Source organism: Globicephala melas, chromosome 18, assembly GCF_963455315.2.
Source record: "Globicephala melas chromosome 18, mGloMel1.2, whole genome shotgun sequence".
In the NCBI taxonomy this organism is placed as follows: domain Eukaryota; kingdom Metazoa; phylum Chordata; class Mammalia; order Artiodactyla; family Delphinidae; genus Globicephala; species Globicephala melas.
Window position 1 is genome coordinate 16,514,422 of NC_083331.1, and position 24,217 is coordinate 16,538,638.

The 24,217-nt window shown below is 38.1% G+C and overlaps 1 protein-coding gene across 14 annotated transcripts in view; it reads right to left on the reverse strand.

Annotated features, from left to right (window-relative positions):
- RNASEH2B (ribonuclease H2 subunit B) overlaps positions 1–24,217 on the reverse strand; it is a 128,433-nt gene that overhangs the window by 23,068 nt on the left and 81,148 nt on the right. For all 14 annotated transcript variants that reach the window (XR_009559700.2, XR_011376886.1, XR_009559699.2 and 11 more), the window contains 4 exons: positions 16,703–16,767; positions 14,972–15,077; positions 12,463–12,544; positions 3,645–3,687 (listed from right to left, as the gene is read on the reverse strand). Coding sequence is in view for 11 of the 14 variants with exons in the window: in XM_060287719.1 (XP_060143702.1) it covers positions 3,645–3,687; positions 12,463–12,544; positions 14,972–15,077; positions 16,703–16,767 (296 nt within the window). In the remaining 3 variants the exon portion in view is untranslated. The remainder of the gene's footprint in view (positions 1–3,644; positions 3,688–12,462; positions 12,545–14,971; positions 15,078–16,702; positions 16,768–24,217) is intronic.

The following is a 24,217-nucleotide window of genomic DNA, read 5'->3' on the forward strand; positions in this document are numbered from 1 at the left end:
CAAGAAGAAATAGAAAATATGAACAGACCAATCACAAGCACTGAAATTGAAACTGTGATTAAAAATCTTCCAACAAACAAAAGCCCAGGACCAGACGGCTTCACAAGCGAATTCTATCAAACATTTAGAGAAGAGCTAACACCTATCCTTCTCAAACTCTTCCAAAATATAGCAGAGGGAGGAACACTCCCAAATTCCTTCTACGAGGCCACCATCACCTTGATACCAAACCCAGACAAGGATGTCACAAAGAAAGAAAACTACAGGCCAATATCATTGATGAACATAGATGCAAAAATCCTCAACAAAATACTAGCAAACAGAATCCAACAGCACATTAAAAGGATCATACACCATGATCAAGTGGGGTTTATCCCAGGAATGCAAGGATTCTTCAATATACGCAAATCTATCAATGTGATACACCATATTAACAAACTGAAGGAGAAAAACCATATGATCATCTCAATAGATGCAGAGAAAGCTTTTGACAAAATTCAACACCCATTTATGATAAAAACCCTCCAGAAAGTAGGCATAGAGGGAACTTTCCTCAACATAATAAAGGCCATATATGACAAGCCCACAGCCAACATCATCCTCAATGGTGAAAAACTGAAAGCATTTCCACTAAGATCAGGAACAAGACAAGGTTGCCCACTCTCACCACTGTTATTCAACATAGTTTTGGAAGTTTTAGCCACAGCAATCAGAGAAGAAAAGGAAATAAAAGGAATCCAAATCGGAAAAGAAAAAGTAAAGCTGTCACTGTTTGCAGATGACATGATACTATACATAGAAAATCCTAAAGATGCTACCAGAAAACTACTAGAGCTAATCAATGAATTTGGTAAAGTAGGAGGATACAAAATTAATGCACAGAAATCTCTGGCATTCCTATATACTAATGATGAAAAATCTGAAAGTGAAATCAAGAAAACACTCCCATTTACCACTGCAACAAAAAGAATAAAATATCTAGGAATAAACCTACCTAAGGAGACAAAAGACCTATATGCAGAAAATTATAAGACACTGATGAAAGAAATTAAAGATGATGCAAATAGATGGAGAGATATACCATGTTCTTGGATTGGAAGAATCAACATTGTAAAAATGACTCTACTACCCAAAGCAATCTACAGATTCAATGCACTCCCTATCAAACTACCACTGGCATTTTTCACAGAACTAGAACAAAAAATTTCGCAATTTGTATGGAAACACAAAAGACCCTGAATAGCCAAAGCAATCTCGAGAACGAAAAAAGGAGCAGGAGGAATCGGGCTCCCTGACTTCAGACTATACTACAAAGCTACAGTAAACAAGACAGTATGGTACTGGTACAAAAACAGAAAGATAGATCAATGGAACAGGATAGAAAGCCCAGAGATAAACCCACGCACATATGGTCACCTTATCTTTGACAAAGGTGGCAGGAATGTACAGTGGAGAAAGGACAGCCTCTTCAATAAGTGGTGCTGGGAAAACTGGACAGATACATGTAAAAGTATGAGATTAGATCACTCCGTAACACCATACACAAGAATAAGCTCAAAATGGATTAAAGACCTAAATGTAAGGCCAGAAACTATCAAACTCTTAGAGGAAAAAATAGGAAGAACACTCTTTGACATAAATCACAGCAAGATCTTTTTTGATTCACCTCGTAGAGTAATGGAAATAAAAACAAAAATAAACAAATGGGACCTAATGAAACTTCAAAGCTTTTGCACAGCAAAGGAAACCATAAACAAGACCAAAAGACAACCCTCCGAATGGGAGAAAATATTTGCACATGAAGCAACCGACAAAGGATTAATCTCCAAAATTTACAAGCAGCTCATGCAGCTCAATAACAAAAAAACAAACAACCCAATCCAAAAATGGGCAGAAGACCTAAATAGACATTTCTCCAAAGAAGATATACAGATTGCCAACAAACACATGAAAGGATGCTCAACATCACTAATCATTAGCGAAATGCAAATCAAAACTACAATGAGATATCATCTCACACCAGTCAGAATGGCCATCATCAAAAAATCTAGAAACAATAAATGCTGGAGAGGGTGTGGAGAAAAGGGAACACTCTTGCACTGCTGGTGGGAATGTGAATTGGTTCAGCCACTATGGAGAACAGTATGGTAATGTGAATTGGTTCAGCCACTATGGAGAACACTATGGAGAACAGAACAGTTCCTTAAAAAACTACAAATAGAACTACCATATGACCCAGCCATCCCACTACTGGGCATATACCCTGAGAAAACCGAAATTCAAAGAGTCATGTACCAAAATGTTCATTGCAGCTCTATTTACAATAGCCCGGAGATGGAAACAACCTAAGTGCCCATCATGGGATGAATGGATAAAGAAGATGTGGCACATATATACAATGGAATATTACTCAGCCATAAAAAGAAACGAAATTGAGCTATTTGTAATGAGGTGGATAGACCTAGAGTCTGTCATACAGAGTGAAGTAAGTCAGAAAGAAAAAGACAAATACCGTATGCTAACACATATATATGTAATTTAAGAAAAAAAAAATGTCATGAAGAACCTAGGGGTAAGGCAGGAATAAAGACGGAGACCTCCTAGAGAACGGACTTGAGGTTATGGGGAGGGGGAAGGGTGAGCTGTGACAGGGCGAGAGAGAGTCATGGACATATACACACTAACAAATGTAAGGTAGATAGCTAGTGGGAAGCAGCCGCATGGCACAGGGATATAGGCTCGGTGCTTTGTGACAGCCTGGAGGGGTGGGATAGGGAGGGTGGGAGGGAGGGAGACGCAAGAGGGAAGAGATATGGGAACGTATGTATATGTATAACTGATTCACTTTGTTATAAAGCAGAAATTAACACACCATTGTAAAGCAATTATACCCCAATAAAGATGTTAAAAAAAAAAATATCCTGAGTATGTTGGTCACCTCGAAAGCAGGGAAAAAGGAAAGTTGTTTAACACCCACCTTACATTCATTTGCAAAGCACTCATTACTCTTCTGGCAGGAGAATGCCCTCACTGACAAGCTGTTGCACGTGTTTACTTCCCTGTGTCTGAGCAGCGCTCACTGGTCTGCGATCACGCCTGGACTTCGGGATGCTACTCTTTGCTCTCAAGTGTGGTTTATAGCTGGCTTCTCTACTCCCTGTATCTGGGAGACAAACCTAGGCCATAGCCCACAGTGCAGAGGAGCTGTGGGTGGCAGTTTGAGAACATCTGGAAGGGGAAAGGTTTTCCACTGATAGCTTCTCTGTGTTGCAAAAATCATGCTCTATGTGCCTTTGTGCCCATGACAATTATATTTGGAAAAATGAGTTTTAGTTCTAGAGTATTCCTGGTGATTAATAAAGTTAATTACAGGATCTAGCTCACTCAAGAAGACTTAATTTTAATTATACTTCTTTAATATTTTGACATAGGTATCCAGCTAAAATCAACTCTTTGATTCTCACAGCACTTTATCATTCACGTAAAAGCCACAGAAATAAAAATACTGATGAAGAACCCAGTATAATCTTTATGCCACATAAGTTGAATGAAGTATGTTTTAAAATATACTAAACTAAATTTATGTGGCAAAAGTATAATATTTTTCTAAGTCCTCCAAAGATAGCTTAGTCACAGCTTCTTACCTTTGATGGAGGGCTTGGCACTGAAGCTGGAGGTTCTGGAAGCCTGAGGAGTAAAAAATAAAAATCATAGTCATGGTTTTTCATAGACAAGCAAACAGAAAAACTGGGCCAACTTCAGACTTAGTAAGTCCTACTTTCATCTAGTAGTTTCACCTCCATATATCTTAATGTTCAATCACCTCAGTGGAAAGAGTGAAATTTTTCTAAGTGAATAAATGTTCATTTGCCTCCTTAATTCTAAGTATTGGAATTGTCTGAGAAAGAACAAAATGAGATGTCATTTGCTGAAATGGAATTGCTTTTCTTTAGCCTCTAAAAATTTGCATTTTGGTACTGTATTTTTTCATCATAAATGATGAATCTAGAATATATACAAAAGTGAAAATTATTTTAACTGTTGACAAAAAGTCATACAAACTTTACTTTTCTTGTATTAGAGTTTAATTGACATATCTTTCTCCTCAAGTCTTTAACCAAAACTTAAAAATTTCAGCAGTAAAGAATATAAAAAAAATAGGGAGTGCTTCCGGGAAGATGGCGGAGGAGTAAGACACGGAGATCACCTTCCTCCCCACAGATACACCAGGGATACATCTACACGTGGAGCAGCTCCTACAGAACACCTACGGAACGTTGGCAGAAGACCTCAGACCTCCCAAAAGGCAAGAAATACCCCACATAGCTGGGTAGGGCAAAAGAAAAAAGAATAAACAGAGACAAAAGGATACGGATGGGACCTGCACCAGTGGGAGGGAGCTGTGAAGGAGGAAAGGTTTCCACACACTAGAAAGCCCCTTTGTGGGCGGAGACTGCGGGAGGCAGAGGGGGAAGCTTCGGAGCCGCGGAGGAGAGCACAGCAACAGGGGTGTGGAGGGCAAAGTGGGGAGATTCCTGCACGGAGGATCGGTGCCGAACAGCACTCACCAGCCCGAGAGGCTTGTCTGCTCACCCGCCAGGGCGGGCGCACTTGGGAGCTGAGGCACGGCTTCGGTCGGAGCACAGGGAGAGGACTGGGGTTGGTGGCGTGAACACAGCCTGCAGGGGGTTAGTGCTCCACGGCTAGCCAGGAGGAAGTCCGGGGAAAAGTCTGGACCTGCCGAAGAGGCAAGAGACTTTTTCTTCCCTCTTTGTTTCCTGGTGCGCGAGGAGAGGGGATTAAGAGCGCTGCTTAAAGGAGCTCCAGAGACAGGCGCGAGCCGCAGCTAAAAGCGCAGACCCCAGAGACGGGCAGGAGATGCTAAGGCTGCTGCTGCTGCCACCAAGAAGCCTGTGTGCGAGCATATGTCACTATCCACACCCCCCTTCCGGGGAGCCTGTGCAGCCAGCCACTGCCGGGGTCCCGGGATCCAGGGACAACTTCCCCGGGAGAACGCACGGCGCACCTCAGGCTGGTGAAACGTCACGCCGGCCTCTGCCGCCGCAGGCTCACCCCGCACTCCGTGCCCCTCCCTCCCCCCGGCCTGAGTGAGCCAGAGCCCCCGAGTCAGCTGCTCCTTTAACCCCGTCCTGTCTGCGCAAAGAACAGACGCCCTCCGGAGACCTACACGCAGAGGTGGGGCCAAATCCAAAGCTGAGCCCCTGGGAGCTGTGAGAACAAAGAAGAGAAAGGGAAATCTCTCCCAGCAGCCTCAGAAGCAGCGGATTAAAGCTCCACAATCAACTTGATGTACCCTGCATCTGTGGAATACATGAATAGACAACGAATCATCCCAAATTAAGGAGGTGGATTTTGGGAGCAAGATTTATGATTTTTTCCCCTTTTCCTCTTTTTGTGAGTGTGTATGTGTATGCTTCTGTGTGAGATTCTGTCTGTATAGCTTTGCTTCCACCATTTGTCCGAAGGTTCTAAACGTCCGTTTTTTTTTAATTTTTTTCTTAATAATTACTTTTTATTTTAATAACTTTATTTTATTTTACTTTATCTTCGTTCTTTCTTTCCTTCCTTCCCTCTTTTAGACAACAAATCATCACAAATTGAGGAGGTGGACTTTGAGAGCAAGATTTATGATTTTTTCCCCTTTTCCTCTTTTTGTGAGTGTGTATGTGTATGCTTCTGTGTGAGATTTTGTCTGTGTAGCTTTGCTTCTACCATTTGTCCTAGGGCTCTATCCCTCTTTTTTTTTTCTCTTAATAATTATTTTTTTATTTTAATAACTTTATTATATTTTATCTTTATTTTATTTTATCATTTTCTTTTTATCCTTCCTTCCCTCCTTCCTTCCTTCCTCCCTCCCTCCCTCCTTCCCTCCCTCCTTTCTTTCTTTCTACTTCTACTAATTCTTTCTTTCTACTTTTTCTCCCTTTTATTCTGAGCCGTGCGGATGAAAGGCTCTTGGTGCTGCAACCAGGAGTCAGTGCTGTGCCTCTGAGGTGGGAGAGCCAACTTCAGGACACTGGTCCACAAGAGACCTCCCAGCTCCACATAATATCAAACGGCGAAAATCTCCCAGAAATCTCCATCTCAACACTATCACCCAGCTTCACTCAACGACCAGCAAGCTACAGTGCTGAACATCCTATGCCAAACAACTAGCAAGACAGGAACACAACCCCACCCATTAGCAGAGAGGCTGCCTAAAATCACAGTAAGTCCACAGACACCCCAAAACACACCACCAGACGTGGACCTGCCCACCAGAAAGACAAGATCCAGCCTCATCCACCAGAACACAGGCTCTAGTCCCCTCCACCAGGAAGCCTACACAACCCACTGAACCAACCTTAGCCACTGGGGACAGACACCAAAAACAACGGGAACTACGAACGTGCAGCCTGCAAAAAGGAGACACCAAACACAGTAAGATAAGCAAAATGAGAAGACAGAAAAACACACAGCAGATGAAGGAGCAAGATAAAAACCCACCAGACCTAACAAATGAAGAGGAAATAGGCAGTCTACCTGAAAAAGAATTCAGAATAATGATAGTAAAGATGATCCAAAATCTTGGAAATAGAATAGAGAAAAGGCAAGAAACATTTAACAAGGACCTAGAAGAACTAAAGATGAAACAAACAATGATGAACAACAAAATAAATGAAATTAAAAATACTCTAGATGGGATCAATAGCAGAATAACTGAGGCAGAAGAACGGATAAGTGACCTGGAAGATAAAATAGTGGAAATAACTACTGCAGAGCAGAATAAAGAAAAAAGAATGAAAAGAACTGAGGACAGTCTCAGAGACCTCTGGGACAACATTAAATGCACCAACATTCGAATTATAGGGGTTCCAGAAGAAGAAGAGAAAAAGAAAGGGACTGAGAAAATATTTGAAGAGATTATAGTTGAAAACTTCCCTAATATGGGAAAGGAAATAGTTAATCAAGTCCAGGAAGCACAGAGAGTCCCATACAGGATAAATCCAAGGAGAAATACGCCAAGACACATATTAATCAAACTGTCAAAAATTAAATACAAAGAAAACATATTAAAAGCAGCAAGGGAAAAACAACAAATAACACACAAGGGAATCCCCATAAGGTTAACAGCTGACGTTTCAGCAGAAACTCTGCAAGCCAGAAGGGAGTGGCAGGACATATTTAAAGTGATGAAGGAGAAAAACCTGCAACCAAGATTACTCTACCCAGCAAGGATCTCATTCAGATTTGATGGAGAAATTAAAACCTTTACAGCCAAGCAAAAGCTGAGAGAGTTCAGCACCACCAAACCAGCTCTACAACAACTGCTAAAGGAACTTCTCTAGGCAAGAAACACAAGAGAAGGAAAAGACCTACAGTAACGAACCCAAAACAATTAAGAAAATGGGAATAGGAACATACATATCAATAATTACCTTAAATGTAAATGGACTAAATGCTACATTTACCAAAAGGCACAGATTGGCTGAATGGATACAAGAAGAAGACCCATATATTTGCTGTCTAGAAGAGACCCACTTCAGACCTAGAGACACTTACAGACTGAAAGTAAGGGGATGGAAAAAGGTATTTCATGCAAATGGAAACCAAAAGAAAGCTGCAGTAGCAATTCTCATATCAGACAAAATAAGACTTTAAAGACTATTAGAAGAGACAAAGAAGGACACTACATAATGATCAAGGGATCAATCCAAGAAGAAGATATAACAATTGTAAATATTTATGCACCCAACATAGGAGCACCTCAATACATAAGGCAAATGCTAACAGCCATGAAAGGGGAAATCGACAGTAAAACATTCATAGTAGGGGACTTTAACACCCCACTTTCACCCATGGACAGATCATCCAAAATGAAAATAAATAAGGAAACACAAGCTTTAAATGATACATTAAACAAGATGGACTTAATTGATATTTATAGGACATTCCATCCAAAAACAACAGAATACACATTTTTTTCTAGTGCTCATGGAACATTCTCCAGGACAGATCATATCTTGGGTCACAAATCAAGCCTTGGTAAATTTAAGAAAATCGAAGTTGTATCAAGTATCTTTTCTGACCACAACGCTATGAGACTAGATATCAATTACAGGAAAAGATCTGTAAAATATACAAACACATGGAGGCTAAACAATACACTACTTAATAACGAAGTGATCACTGAAGAAATCAAAGAGGAAATTAAAAAATACCTAGAAACAAATGACAGTGGAGACACGATGACCCAAAACCTATGGGATGCAGCAAAAGCAGTTCTAAGGGGGAAGTTTATAGCAATACAAGCCTACCTTAAGAAACAGGAAACATTTCAAATAAACAACCTAAACTTGCACCAAAAGCAATTAGAGGAAGAAGAACAAAAACACCCCAAAGTTAGCAGAAGGAAAGAAATCATAAAAATGAGATCAGAAATAAATGAAAAAAAAATGAAGGAAACGATAGCAAAGATCAATAAAACTAAAAGCTGGTTCTTTGAGAAGATAAACAAAATTGATAAACCATTAGCCAGACTCATCAAGAAAAAGAGGGAGAGGACTCAAATCAATAAAATTAGAAATGAAAAAGGAGAAGTAACAACTGACACTGCAGAAATACAAAAGATCATGAGAGATTACTACAAGCAACTCTATGCCAATAAAATGGACAACCTGGAAAAAATGGACAAATTCTTAGAAATGCACAACCTGTGAAGACTGAATCAGGAAGAAATTGAAAATATGAACAGACCAATCACAAGCACTGAAATTGAAACTGTAATTAAAAATCTTCCAACAAACAAAAGCCCAGGACCAGATGGCTTCACAAGCGAGTTCTATCAAACATTTAGAGAAGAGCTAATACCTATCCTTCTCAAACTCTTCCAAAATATAGCAGAGGGAGGAACACTCCCAAATTCCTTCTACGAGGCCACCATCACCTTGATACCAAACCCAGACAAGGATGTCACAAAGAAAGAAAACTACAGACCAATATCATTGATGAACATAGATGCAAAAATCCTCAACAAAACACTAGCAAACAGAATCCAACAGCACATTAAACAGATCATACACCATAATCAAGTGGGGTTTATTCCAGGAATGCAAGGATTCAATATACGCAAATCAATCAACATGATACACCATATTAACAAACTGAAAAAGAAAAACCATATGATCATCTCAATAGATGCAGAAAAGCTTTTGACAAAATTCAACACCCATTTATGATAAGAACCCTCCAGAAAGCAGGCACAGAGGGAACTTTCCTCAACATAATAAGGGCCATATATGACAAACCCACAGCCAACGTTGTCCTCAATGGTGAAAAACTGAAAGCATTTGCACTAAGATCAGGAACAAGACAAGGTTGCCCACTCTCACCACTGTTATTCAACATAGTTTTGGAAGTTTTAGCCACAGCAATCAGAGAAGAAAAGGAAATAAAAGGAATCCAAATCGGAAAAGAAAAAGTAAAGCTGTCACTGTTTGCAGATGACATGATATTATACATACAGAATCCTAAAGATGCTACCAGAAAACTGCTAGAGCTAATCAATGAATTTGGTAAAGTAGCAGGATACAAAATTAATGCACAGAAATCTCTGGCATTCCTATACACTAATGATGAAAAATCTGAAAGTGAAATCAAGAAAACACTCCCATTTACCATTGCAAAAAAAAGAATAAAATATTTAGGAATAAACCTACCTAAGGAGACAAAAGACCTAAATGCAGAAAATTATAAGACACTGATGAAAGAAATTAAAGACGCTACAAATAGATGGAGAGATATACCATGTTCTTGGATTGGAAGAATCAACATTGTAAAAATGACTCTACTACCCAAAGCAATCTACAGATTCAATGCAATCCCTATCAAACTACCACTGGCATTTTTCACAGAACTAGAACAAAAAATTTCACAACTTGTATGGAAACACAAAAGACCCCGAATAGCCAAAGCAATCTCGAGAATGAAAAACGCAGCTGGAGGAATCAGGCTCCCTGACTTTAGAGTATACTACAAAGCTACAGTAATCAAGACAGTATGGTACTGGCACAAAAACAGATAGATCAATGGAGCAGGATAGAAAGCCCAGAGATAAACCCACGCACATATGGTCACCTTATCTTTGATAAAGGAGGCAGGAATGTACAGTGGAGAAAGGACAGCCTCTTCAATAAGTGGTGCTGGGAAAACTGGACAGGTACATGTAAAAGTATGAAATTAGATCACTCCCTAACACCATACACAAGAATAAGCTCAAAATGGATTAAAGACCTAAATGTAAGGCCAGAAACTATCAAACTCTTAGAGGAAAACATAGGACACTCTATGACATAAATCACAGCAAGAGCCTTTTTGACCCACCTCCTAGAAAAATGGAAATAAAAACAAAAATAAACAAATGGGACCTAATGAAACTTCAAAGCTTTTGCACAGCAAAGGAAACTATAAACAAGACCAAAAGACAACCCTCAGAATGGGAGAAAATTATTTGCAAATGAAGCAACTGACAAAGGATTAATCTCCAAAATTTACAAGCAGCTCATGCAGCTTAATAACAAAAAAACAAACAACCCAATCCAAAAACGGGCAGAAGACCTAAATAGATGTTTCTCCAAAGAAGATATACGGACTGCCAACAAACACATGAAAGAATGCTCAACATCACTAATCATTAGAGAAATGCAAATCAAAACTACAATGAGATATCATCTCACACCAGTCAGAATGGCCATCATCAAAAAATCTAGAAACAATAAATGCTGGAGAGGGTGTGGAGAAAAGGGAACCCTCTTGCACTGTTGGTGGGAATGTAAATTGATACAGCCACTATGGAGAACAGTATGGAGGTTCCTTAAAAAACTACAAATAGAACTACCATATGACCCAGCCATCCCACTACTGAGCATATACCCTGAAAAAACCATAATTCAAAAAGAGTCATGTACCAAAATGTTCATTGCAGCTCTATTTACAATAGCCCGGAGATGGAAACAATCTAAGTGTCCATCATCGGATGAATGGATAAAGAAGATGTGGCACATATATACTATGGAATATTACTCAGCCATAAAAAGAAACGAAATTGAACTATTTGTAATGAGGTGGATAGACCTAGAGTCTGTCATACAGAGTGAAGTAAGTCAGAAAGAGAGAGACAAATACCATATGCTAACACATATATATGGAATTTAAGGAAAAAAAAGTCATGAAGAGCCTAGGGGTAAGACAGGAATAAAGACACAGACCTACTAGAGAATGGACTTGAGGATATGGGGAGGGGGAAGGGTAAGCTGTGACAAAGCGAGAGAGAGGCATGGACATATATACACTACCAAACGTAAGGTAGATAGCTAGTGGGAAGCAGCCGCATAGCACAGGGAGATCAGCTCAGTGCTTTGTGACCGTCTGGAGGGTGGGAGGGAGGGAGACGCAAGAGGGAAGAGATATGCGAACATATGTATATATGTAACTGATTGATTTTGTTGTAAAGCAGAAACTAACACACCATTGTAAAGCAATTATACTCCAATAAAGATGTTAGAAAAATAATATTAGAAAAAATGGAATACAAAGACATAAAGTCTCTAACAAGATAAGCAGGTACAAAGAAATCCAGGAAAATATTAAACAGAAGGATATGTTTATCAATTCAAAGCAGGCTTTCAACATATTATATTACTATACTACAGAAACCAGTATCTACTAATTGTTTTTTTAAAGTAGGACCTAAGATGCAATTTGCTAAAAACAGCAACTGTATCTATTAAAAAGTCATCTTATATTCATGTATCAGAGGAAAAAATTATTATAAGAATCAGGAAAGGCTATTAAATCATCACACACATGAAATCTGAACAACAGTTGCTAAAATACAGAAAATAAACATTTTTTTCAGCCTAAGATAAAGTCTTTATATTTTATTAAAGATCATTATGAAGGAAGGAACACAAATCAGGTCATTCTCAAACCCTTCTTCCCCCTCAAAGACACAGATTGTGCTTCATTCTTCATTGAGTTCCAAGTGTTGGGCATAATAAAAATACTTAGTGAACATCTAATGATAATAAAAATGGTACAAAACCTTTAAATATAACTTTCAAAAATATTCTATTCTGCCATTCTACTCTTTCTTTCCCACGAACCAAATCAGTTAAGTCTGGCTGGGGATAAAATTTTAACACAGTTTACCCTCTAATATCAAAACAACCGATAACCCCAATCCTAACACTCAGGGGTTCCTACAACTAGTATCCATTAAATCAGCTTGTTCCAATCAAAAAACTATCCATTAAAAATCACCTCCAAATCATACAGTCTATGACATAACTCAAGAATAATCTCTTATCAGAAAAAGTGATATAAGCCATAAAGAAACCCTATTTCTTGGAAACCAAGAAGCACAATTATGCTTAGTTATGACTAAAGCTGAACCACACTTACTTTAAATATTTAGATAAGTCATCACTCAATTCTTTAGGGATGTAATCCGATATCAGACCATGGGCATAACAAATATAATCCTCTGAAAGAAATAGAATGGAGAATGAAAAAAAAATTAGTAATAATTATGGTAGTTTTACAGTCAAATTGACCAGAGTTCAAATTCTGGCACTGTCTGGCCTTAGAGAGTCACTTAAGCTTTTTTTTGTGAAACGGGGATGCTCATATCTATCTGTCACAGTAGTGGGGTAATCTGATGGATGGATATGTAGGATGATATCAAAGATATGATGAGATAATCAAGCACAATACAGTAGATGCCCACTAAATAACAGGTAAGAACTCAGGGTTCTTTTCTTAGCTGAGGCCCTTGAATACAGATAAAGTTCAAAAATCAGATGTAACAATATGAAATATTCATGTCTTTTTAAAAGACTAATCTTTTCTAGGTCTGTTTCAATATAAAATAAATCTAATTATTTAACAGTAAATGAGTATGCTCATTTAAGAGAAATAATACATGATATGTCTCTATTAAGTACTTGCTTTATAAGAGTCCTGAATGTTATATATACCCCCAAACTAATAAAATGCCTTAGAAAACAGAAAAAAACAAAACTCAGCAGAGAGTATAATCATTACTTCTAAAGTATTTGGATTCTCAGTACTAAAATGAAACTCTGGTATCAATTAAATACAGAACATAAGAGAAAATCTGTTTTAAAGCTCTGTTCCTTAATTCAGTATTTTTTGTAGAATACTAGGGGATAATCAAACTTAATAGATGGGATAATCACAAGGGGATATAAACTACCAAAAGCAATATCCCAGGTTTGTTGCTGGGATATTCATTTTCTTCTTTTTTTCCTTTCTCTTCTACCTTCAATGTTAGGATAACAATTTGCCTCAGTATTACTTAGGAAGTGACTGCTGCCTGGTCCACCTCATTCTCAAAAAGTCTTCAGTAAGAGATTTTCACTGCCAGCACAGAACTGAAAGTTATCACTGGACCCTTCTTAAAATATGCTCATGGTTCTGAGTTAGTAATTATCTAATGAGTCATGAATAGACAAAGAAAGTTATTTTAAGAAAGCCAATATATCATCTGTTTGCTTCTTCTGGTAGCATATCAAGCTAAAGATCTAAAAAAGGAAAGAATGCAGAGTATAAAGCTTACGTTATGGCTGGGAACCTAAATGGTCATGTAGCCAAGCCCAGACTCATATTTAGAGATTGGTACAAACACTGGCCTCAGAGCAGAAGACCTGGCCTGCTAGCTAGGATGGGTGACCTTGAATAAGTCATCTGCTTCTCTAAGACCACAGGTTTTCATTTTTAAAATGAGAAGATCTGTCTAAATAACCTCTAACACCCCTTCTCCTACTTTAACAAAAATCTATGGTTTTATCCATCCATCCATCCATCCATCCATCCATCCATCCATCCATCCATCCATCCATGCATCTGTCTATCTGTCCAGCCATTTGACTCAGTCCCTTCTCTTCTTTTGTTAAAGCCAATCAAAGACACTGATAGCTGGTAAACTCAGATGTCAAGGGCAAGTCTACCACTCCCAGAATGGCAGGAGCCAGCTATTATCTATATGTACAACGTACTGTAAGGTGGATTTCTGCGAGTCGAAGATTGCCTGAATTACCAACAGGCCACCGTTCCTAGTTCTTTTTTTTTTTTTTTTTAATGATGAAACTCTGATGTTTTGGAGTTGTATACTGGAACAGGGGAACACTGAATTGGAGCTTAAAGTCAGAATAATGTCTGTCCTACCATTTCAGAAAGTTAATTGTATTAGATAGCTGTTTTTATTCAACTACACATATAAAAATAAGAGGACACTACACTGTAAAAAAGCAAAAAATTTACCTTAATAACCTAAAAGAAAAAACTGCCAATTGAATAAAGTTTCATCTAAAATCAAAATACTGAGACCTACAGTAGGACCTATGCTTCTTGAGAGTAAGATGCAAACAGATACAGCTCATTGGAAATCCTTGTGCCACACGAACAGTACAACAGGAAGGTTATGAGTGTGGGCTTAAGAGTCAGGCAAGCTCCATTAGTAGCTCAGCTCTACCATTTACTAGCTGTGTGACTTTGGACACAGCCTCAGGACTCTCACTGTAAAATGAGACTTAGATGGAGGGTCAGATGGGCTAATGTGTGCACACTGGCAGCTTAGTAAAAGGCTGGCACACAACACACCCTCAATAAATGATAGCCAGGGTTGTTAGGGCTGTTATTACTGTTAGCACAAAATATATATTTCTTGAATGAATGATTTAAGTATCAATTAGTGAAAGAAGTGAACTAAGGCAGAAGTACTACTTGGTTCTGAAATAAAATGCACACCTGCCACAAGATCTATGAGAACACATCGGCAAGAATGTGAAGCTTCTGAGACATTAAGATTTTAAAATCATAAGACTGGCATTTACTCTGGTCAGCAACTTACTCCAGACAAAAATAATTTCTGATGAAATGATTTACTTACCTTCCTTGTCACTGGAAACCGGGTCACCAGAGAAAAATGCAGTAGACTGTACCCGGGCACCGACATTTACATTATTGGTTTTTAACGCTGCCATAGTCTGATTAACCTATGAAATAAACGAAAGGGGAATATCAGGGTATTTTCAACTAACTTTAGAAACCCCATGACTTTCCAGACAGTCCTCAATCCAGTTAAGATCCAGGAAGAAGTAGTTGAGGATCTAGAAATACCTTCACCAGATATCACAAGATGAGAGATAGCTGCACATCTGAAGAAAGGTGAAGGGTAGTAACAGCACTACGGGATGAGCTCAGTACATGGACTTCCTAAGGCCTACACAATATGAGAGCACTGACTCTGGAGGCAGGCTGCTTGGGTTTGCTCTGTGACCATGGGCTAGTTACTTAACCTCTCTGTGCCTCTATCTATGAGAGGGGGATAAAGATAGTACCTATCTCATAGTACTGTTGTGAGGATTAAATGAGTTAATGTACGTTAAGCTCTTAGTACAGAAAATGGCACAAAGCTTATATGTAATGATTTTCTAAATAGAATAAATAATATAAATTTCTCACTTCCTAGGAATTTAAGAAAGGAAACACAATCAATAAACATAAACCTCACTTTGCTATTTTGTGTCATTATCATTTGCTAAGAGCAAAAACAAAATGCCAAGTTTCTGCTCAGTACTTCTCATTCTTCACCTACACAGAATTCTACTAATGCAAATACTACTGACCATTAAAGCAAATGAAAAGTGAAACATGGGTACTTTTCAAATCTTTTCACCACTCTGTACATAAGAACCTGATTAATTCTGCAAGGTTCATTTCTATGTTCCCAAGTTCCCAATGTGCTCAGTAACATGATATTACAAACATGTTTTTCACATACAAGATAGAAGAGAATCTTAGGAATCAGTACTAGAACTGGTATCCACTGAACTTACAAAAATTTTGTCATCCATAGATCTGGTCTGGCGAGATTCTTTGTCACGGTGAAAGTGTGCAATATCCTTAGACCAGTAGCTTTTTTGTTTTTTCCTTTACTATACCCATAATAAGAAATACACAGCAACCCAATACCCCAAAACATATATAAGTACGTTTCATACAGTCATACTTAATACTTGCCCATACTCTGTGCTATCTTTTAATACATCCTATCCTATTCTATTCCATTCCATTCTAAGAGAAATACTGATTGTGACCCACTAAATCGATTTGAAAAACACTGCCCAAGACCTTATATTGGTCTAATTCTTAGGATCACTAAGATACAGGGTTTGCCTGGAAGATGACCCCTCTTCAGCATCCAGACACTAAGCCTGAATCCCATCTGCCTGGTCCCCTGTGGGTCATGTGTGAGCAACGTCGACCTCTGAGGCGCCTATAGGACTGACAGCATCAAGTGCACGTAGCCCTGGTATCACCTGGCTTGAAAGACTCAAGTCTACACCAACAAATAGCAAGAACTTCTTCATTCTCACTGGTGAGGACCACAGGGAAATGGGGATGCAGGTCAAAAGAACACATCAAGCTAAAACGATACATGAATTAGGGAGAATGAAAAGCCAAAGATTCTTCTCCCACTTGGAGGTCTTTGTACAGCTTCTCTCTTGCAGTTGATGTTCAAGATGGTCTTTGGGGTCAGGCTTACTACCTTCTCTAAATATGTTTAAAAAGGAGCATTAAACTCTTTCTGCCACAAGGCATTGGAGAGGTACCGTACCTTTTTTTCCAGCCATTTTAATGTCTTCTCTTTGCTGTACTTGTAATATTTCTTCTTGTCTATTTCTGGATTAAATTAAAAGAAAAAAAAAGACAGTGCGGTGGATTAAACAAAAAATAAACTCGTAAGTTTATATCGTATACAAGATAACAGTTTTAAAATATTTCAGGGAATTCCCTGTCAGTCCAGTGGTTTGGACTCTGCTTTTACTGCAAGGGCCTGGGTTCAATCTCTAGTTGGTGAACTAAGGTCCCATAAGCCGTGAGGTGTGGTCAAAAAAAAAAAAAAATCCTAATATTTCACACTTTTGAAAAACTCAATTTATAACCCTGGGAACATACTTGAGACATTAAAAAAAATCCCTAAACAAAACTGGGATACCTCAGATCTCAACCAACTATTAACTGAGTGGAAATTTAAGAAAGTTATCAAATTATACAAACTGTCCTTATCAGGAGAAATTTTTTTTCCCTTCTTTTTATTGTATCTATACGAGATGGTGGATGTTAACTAAATCTACTGATAGTCATTTCAAAATATATGTAAATCAAACCATCATTTTGTACAACTTAAACCTACACAGTAATATATGTCAATTATTTCTCAATAAAACTGAAAACAATTCTACAGATAAATCTGGAGGAAAGGTAATTTTTTAATTGAAGTATAACTGACATACAATATCATATTAAGTTTCAGGTGTAGTGATTTGATATTTATACACATTCTGAAATGGTCACCACAATAAATCTAGTCATTGTCTCAAAAGGTAATTTTTAAAACTCAGCAAATTAACATACCGAGCAATCTTAATTTTTCTGAATAATTTTAAGCTCACCTCAATGTTTTCAATGAAAGACTCCTTTTGTAAAATAAAAACGGAAATCCCAAGAAAGAAAATTGAAGCTAAATGCAGGTGCCTATGAAGTTCATTGCATTCATTCAGGAAAAGAATCTTGTTAACTATTTAGTGCTGTTCTGGTGGGATTAGTGGAGAAAGAAGAAAAGATATATCTATCTTTCAATGTATTACCAATATAGCCATAGCTATTTCAGGGGAATTTAGAGTAATGATAGGCTCAATCTGGCCCTTTATGGAGATAAAAGTTTCATCTCATGTAAATTATACTTCCTCTCCTCACAATCCAGCTAGCTTTATGTAATCTAACGACTTAATGTCATACATGGTATATGATATTAAGCCGTTATTTCCTTGGTAACACTTCATTCACAGGGTTTCTTGCTTTCTGTGCAGTCAGCAGACGCAGCTCTTCCACTCCGGCCTCCCGCCTCCATGCAGGAGTTACCTCCGTGACCACTGGAATTCCCACGACCAGATGCAAACTCGCCACATGTGACTCTGCTTGAATTACACAGAATGACGCTTTCTCTTTCCTCATGATCATGGTGGGAAACGGAAACTGCTTGTTCAGGGGTGGTTTTCAGCAATCTGTTAAACTGCTTGAAGTTTCACTGAACGGTTGGTATGGGGAAGGGCTGGCCTGAGCTCTTGCACATTTCCTCCCCATTTCAGCCTGTGGTCGTCAACACTGTGGGCAATAGGAGGTGGATGGAGTGGGTGCTGGACCTTTGCACCCATCTCCTCAGGACACGTCACTGGAATAATGAAAATGAGGGACCCACTTCTGGCATTGCCAGAAGTTTGAGAATTCCAAGGCGCAATGCCTGCTCTCCTGGAGCCAGGACTGCTTGGCAAACAGCGTGCTGTGGAACCAAGGCAGATGAGGCTAGATTCAGCCTCCCTGGAGGTGATATAATATTTCTTTGTACAAAAATAGGGAGAATTCTAAGAGCATACAGCAGTCACTTAGAACATGTATGCTGCTGAATGAGTCTCAGACGTTCTGATCATTGCCTGAGACAATCTCGATAGAGGCTCAGTGGTCAGGTCTCTCCCAGGAATCCCACCCTGACTCTGCCACTCACTTGTCTCTTGTCTCTACCTCCAAATTTCCTGAAAGGACATATTCTACAACCTGCCATAGCTTTCCTCCCTCTCGTTCACTCTCTGAGCCCCTTGCAGGCCCCTTCTTTCCCTCTGGAAATGCTGGTTCAGAAGAAGTGGAGACCAGGCTATGAGCCGTACTGCTGGGGCTCCTACACCCCCAGCGCACGATGTCACCTCAGGAAGTCACCTATTGAATGAGGTGATGGCACAACATCTGGCACACATCAAATACTTAGTATTAGTTATGAAAAAATTAAATTATAACTTGTTAATGATAATAACATCAGAGTCTAATGTATAGTCAGGCCTGTGCTAAGTTCTTCATACACAGTTTCTCACTGAATGCTCAGAATGAATCTCAGGTAAAAACTACTATTTGTCCCCATATTAAAAAATTAGGTTTGAGTGAAGTTAAATAAATTGTCCAAAGTCACTGAGCTGGTAAACAGGAGCATGGATTCCTTCCCAACCTGACTTCAAAGCCGTGCATCTGGTGTTCATTTTACTGAGATCAATTAGTCCTCACCCCACTCAGTACTTCCGCCCCTATTCCTTATGGGAAAAGACTCTCCACCATGGACCTATACAACCTTTCTCTTGGTCGTTCTGCATCTCTAATGGCTTTTCCTCTGACTCTTTTCCGGCTCCACTGCCTCCTCCTTGGACGCCAACTTGTATCTCTCTCTGGGCATGATTTCATCCTGTCTTAGCAAGACTAAACCCATCCAGGAAGCCCAGAGCCCCGAGCTGAGGCTCTGTGTGTCATCTTCCTCCCAAATCACCTTCCTGGTCGTCCAGGCTTGAGTCACTCCTGCCTTGCTTCCCACTGGATTCCGTGGGAGACAGGAAGGAGCCAACATTATCTTGTAGAGAACAACGAGGGAGGAAGAATCAAAACAAACAAACAAAAAAACCCCAAAACAAACTGTGTCTGAAATCAGGAGGCTTAGCTTCTTGTGCTGGATCAGTTCTACTTAATTTTTTTAAAAAAAACAACTGTATTTAGGAATAATGTTCGTATGATTAACACACCCATTTTTGGTGTACAATTTGAGGAGTATGGCCAAATGTCTACATACAGTCATGTAACCACCAGCCCAAGAAGTTCCCCTGAGCTTACAGTCAATTCTCTCACCCCTATCCAGACCTCAGGAAACCACTGATCTGCTATGATTACAGAATTGTTTTTGCTTTATTCTAGAACATCATAGGAATGGAATCATACAGTAAGTACTTTTTTGTGACCCTCTTCTTTTGCTCAACACAATTTCTGTGAGATTCTTCCATTTTGCTGCAGCTAGCAATAGCTCTTTCCTTTGTATTATGGAGTAGTATCCTGTGTATGGATATCCCATGTTTTGTATACCCACTCACCTACTGAAGGGCATTTAGGTTGTTTCCAGTTTTGGGCTATTTTGAAAAAGTTGCTCTGAACATTCTTGCACAAATCTTTGTATGGACATACGTCTTCATAACTCTTGGGCAAATACCTAGGAGTAGCATTACTGAGTCGTAAGAAATTGTCAAGTGGTTTGACCATTTTATGCTTCCACTAGCCAGGCAGGTGAGTTCCCGTTGTTCCATAACTTACTGGTAGTGTCTGTCTGTTTTATTTTAGCAACTCTGGTGGATATCAGTGATATTTCCCTGCGATTTTAATTTACATTTTTCTGGTGACTAATGATATTGAACATCTTTTCATGTGCCTTATTCATAAATCTTCTTTTGCGAACTCTGTTCAAACCTTTTGCTGATTTTTCTACAGGGCCGGATATCATCTTATTATTGTGTTAAAAGAGTTCCTTTTACATTTATATATATCTTTTATCAGATATATGTCATATAAATATTTTCTTCCAACTGTGACTTGTCTTCTTTTCTTAATAGTATCTTTCAAAGACCAGAAGATATTAATTTTAATGACATGTAATTTATAATTTTTTTGTATGGTTAGTAGTTTTTGTGTCCTATGAAATCTTTGCCAATCCTCAAGGTCACAAAGGTTTTCTTCTGTGGCTTCTTCCAGAAATTCAATAGTTTTCATTTTTTGCATTTAAATTATTGATCCATTTCAAGTTAATTTTTCTGTATGACTCTGAGGTGAGAGTTAATGTTAATTGTTTTTCATATGGATATCCAATTTTTCCTGGTTATTTGTTGAAAAGATTATCCTTTCTCCCATTAAATTATCTTGACACTGTTGGAAAAAAAAACAATTGGCTACATAAATGTGGGTCTACTTCTGTTCTATTTGGTTCCATTTATCTATCTATTTAAGCTTATACCAATGCCATAATTTCTTTATCATTGTAGCTTTACAGTAAGTCTTGAAATCAGGTTGTGTAAGTTCTCCAACTTTGTTCTTCTTTTTCAAAATTGTTTTGGCTACTGTAGATCCTTTGCACAGTCATATAAATTCTAGAATCAGCTTCTCAGTTTCTACCAAAAAAAAAAAAAAAAGCCTGATAGACATTCCATTAACTCTATAGATTACTTTGGAGAGAATGGACATCTTAACAATATTAAGTCTTCTAATTCATGAACATGGTATATCTCTCTACTTATTTAATTCTTTAATTTCTCTGCAATGTCTTGTAATGTTCAGTGTACTGGTCTTGCATATTTTACGTTTCATTTATCCTTACAACTTCATGATTTTTTACATTATAAATGGTGTGCTTTTATTACACTGTCCAATTGTTCACTGCTAATATACAGAAATAGAATTTTGCTATATTGACCTTATATCCTGAGAACTTATTAGTTCTAGTGATTTTTTTTTTTTGGTAAATTCTTTGGAGCTTTTTACATACATGACCATACTGTTTATGAAAAAAAGATAGTTTCACTATTTACTTTCTGATCTGCATAGCTTTTATTTATTTATTTATTGGCATGTGGGATCTTAGTTCCCTGACTAGGGATTGAACCCATGCCCCTGCAGTGGAAGCATGGAGTCTTAACCACTGGACTGCCAGGGAAGTCCAAATTTTTTTCTTATCTTATTGCAAATGCTAGGATTTCCGCTAGCAGGATGAGGAGTTGATATCCTTATCTTGTACCAATCTTAGGGGAAAAGTGTGTTCAGTCTTTTACAAGTATGATATTACTTGCAAAAGTAATGAAGTATGATATTAGCTTATGTTTGTCATGGATGTCCTTTACCAGAAGGAAGAAGCTCCTTCCTATCTCTAATTTGCTGAGAATTTATATTATGACTGAATTTTGTCAAATGTTTTTTTCTGCATCTACTGGGATGATCACAGTTTTCCTTTTGTAATGTATAAATATGGTGACTCATACTGATTGATTTTCTAATGTTCAACCAACTCTGCATTCTTATGATAAACCTCACTTGGTTATAATGTACTATCCTTTTTACATAGTTAATTTGCAAATATTTTTAAAGGATTTTTCCATCTATGATCATAAGGGATACTAGATTAGTTTTCTTTTTGTAATAACTTCAATTTTGATATTGGGGCCATTCCAGTTTCATAAAATTAGTTGGGAAATATGCCTTCTTCATTTAATTTCTAAAAGAATTTGACTAAGTATCATTATTTCTTTGAGTATTATTTTTTTCTTAAAGTATGGTAGAATTCACCAGTGAAGCCAGCTGGGCCTGGAGTTTTTTTCCTAGGAAGTTTTTAAATTACAAATTTATTTCTAACTAAACATTCCCCTGGACAAGATGATCACTAAGAAGTACCAAGCTTGAATATCCCAAAATACTATATAAGGATGAAGTGCATAAACTACTGTTTAATTTTAAAATTTACACATTTTGATAAGCAAGGTGGTTTAAAATATTCACGAAGGCCACAGATTACCCACAATTATGAAAAATACCATAACATGTTCTATTGTGTCCTAAATTTAATATTTGCGAGTTTGTGAGTTAGATGACATGTGCACATGCTGGAAAGGTTTCTTTCCCTAACGTGTCTGGTGCCTATAAAACTGGTCTCAAACATCTGGAAAGATTGGGTTTACAAAATAAAGATGGAATAAAAAGGAGTCCACAATTAAATAACATGTTCAGCAATTGGGTAATCAGTTCACAAACTTGAATTTCCCTGATGTATTGTTGAACAAACTGCCTGGAGCAGATTTTCACATCTACTTTCTGAATGTTTTCCATAACTGAGAAACTCATATGGTCTCTTTTTTTTTTTCCTGCCTCCTGGGGATAGAAACTTGGCAACTGTGCTTGGGGTATTTTAATCAGGTAAGTTTTCCTGGCTCTTCCTGTTAATCACAATGAACAGCACAGCATAGCTTTTGCTTGCAATATGAAACAGAGTATTATACTCAAGATGAAGTTCATAACCCTTTATTAGTCCTTTCCCCTGTCATCTCTCCACTGAATGGGAGCTTTTTTGGCAAGAAGCATGCTGAGCCCCAGAGCTAGCAAACTGAGACACATTGTTTCCTTCACTAAGAAAGCAGGCAGTGCTAACTAACTAAGGTCACCACCATCATCATTCAGGATGCAAACAACTGTGGCTGGGTTTATTCGGCAGGGAGAAGGAAAGGTTCTCATAAACCTAGCAGGCTTAACGAGATCTTTAATGCCACAGACTTTTGAGACAGCATCTGGAGTCCAATATCAAAATAGCTGGCTGGGGAATTTGAGCATTTCAGGTTTTTACTCTCTCTGCACAGTGCCTGTGGGGAGGATGGAATTGAAAAAACATCAACTTTCCTCTTTATCTCTGCTCCCTGTCACGGGTAGTACCTGACCACTCTTTAGCAGTCTTCTTTGTTTCTTAGTTAAAAACCCTAGCAATAAAATAAAGAGAATGGAACCAAATACTAACTTAAAAATAGACAAGAATCTAATTCAAACAAGCAGCCAGGACCCAAGGCAATCACTAAAAGAGGATGCCTGGAAAACAGAACGCTCACTGCCAGGATGAGAACTGTCTTTTCCTTAAGCTGTAGAAGTTCCCACTGTCTCCTTTCCTGTCTCTCTCTTTGTCTCACAAAGAGACATTATTAATGGGATATACAAGACTAACAAAAAATTAAGTTTCTATTTTTACATGAGACAACACCTAAAAACTCTAACAGAGTCTCCTGGAAGTGTTACACAGTTGTAAGAAGGAAGAGGAAGAGTTGCCATCAGACAGACATGGGTTCAAACCTTGATTTTACCACTTCAAGTTCTATGTTAGTCAATGTGCTTAAACTCTTTGAGCTTCAATTTCCTCATTTGTAAAAATTCTGGTTCTACTAACAATGAAAGGGAATTACTGCAAGAATTCAATAACATACGTAAAACAACAAGCATAGAGATGACATATAATAATTTGTTAGTATATGGTAGACATTTTTATTATTATCTGATTATCCCCATTCTCCTACTTAAACCACTTGACTCTGTATTAATCAATGGACCATCAAACAAATGTGCATTGGTCACTTACTGTATACCTAGTACTTAAACATCAGCAAAGAATTTAAAATTTCTAGTTCACAAGCCTTAATGGTACAAACATTTATTGAGCACTTACTCTACACCCAGCACTCTCTGGGCACTG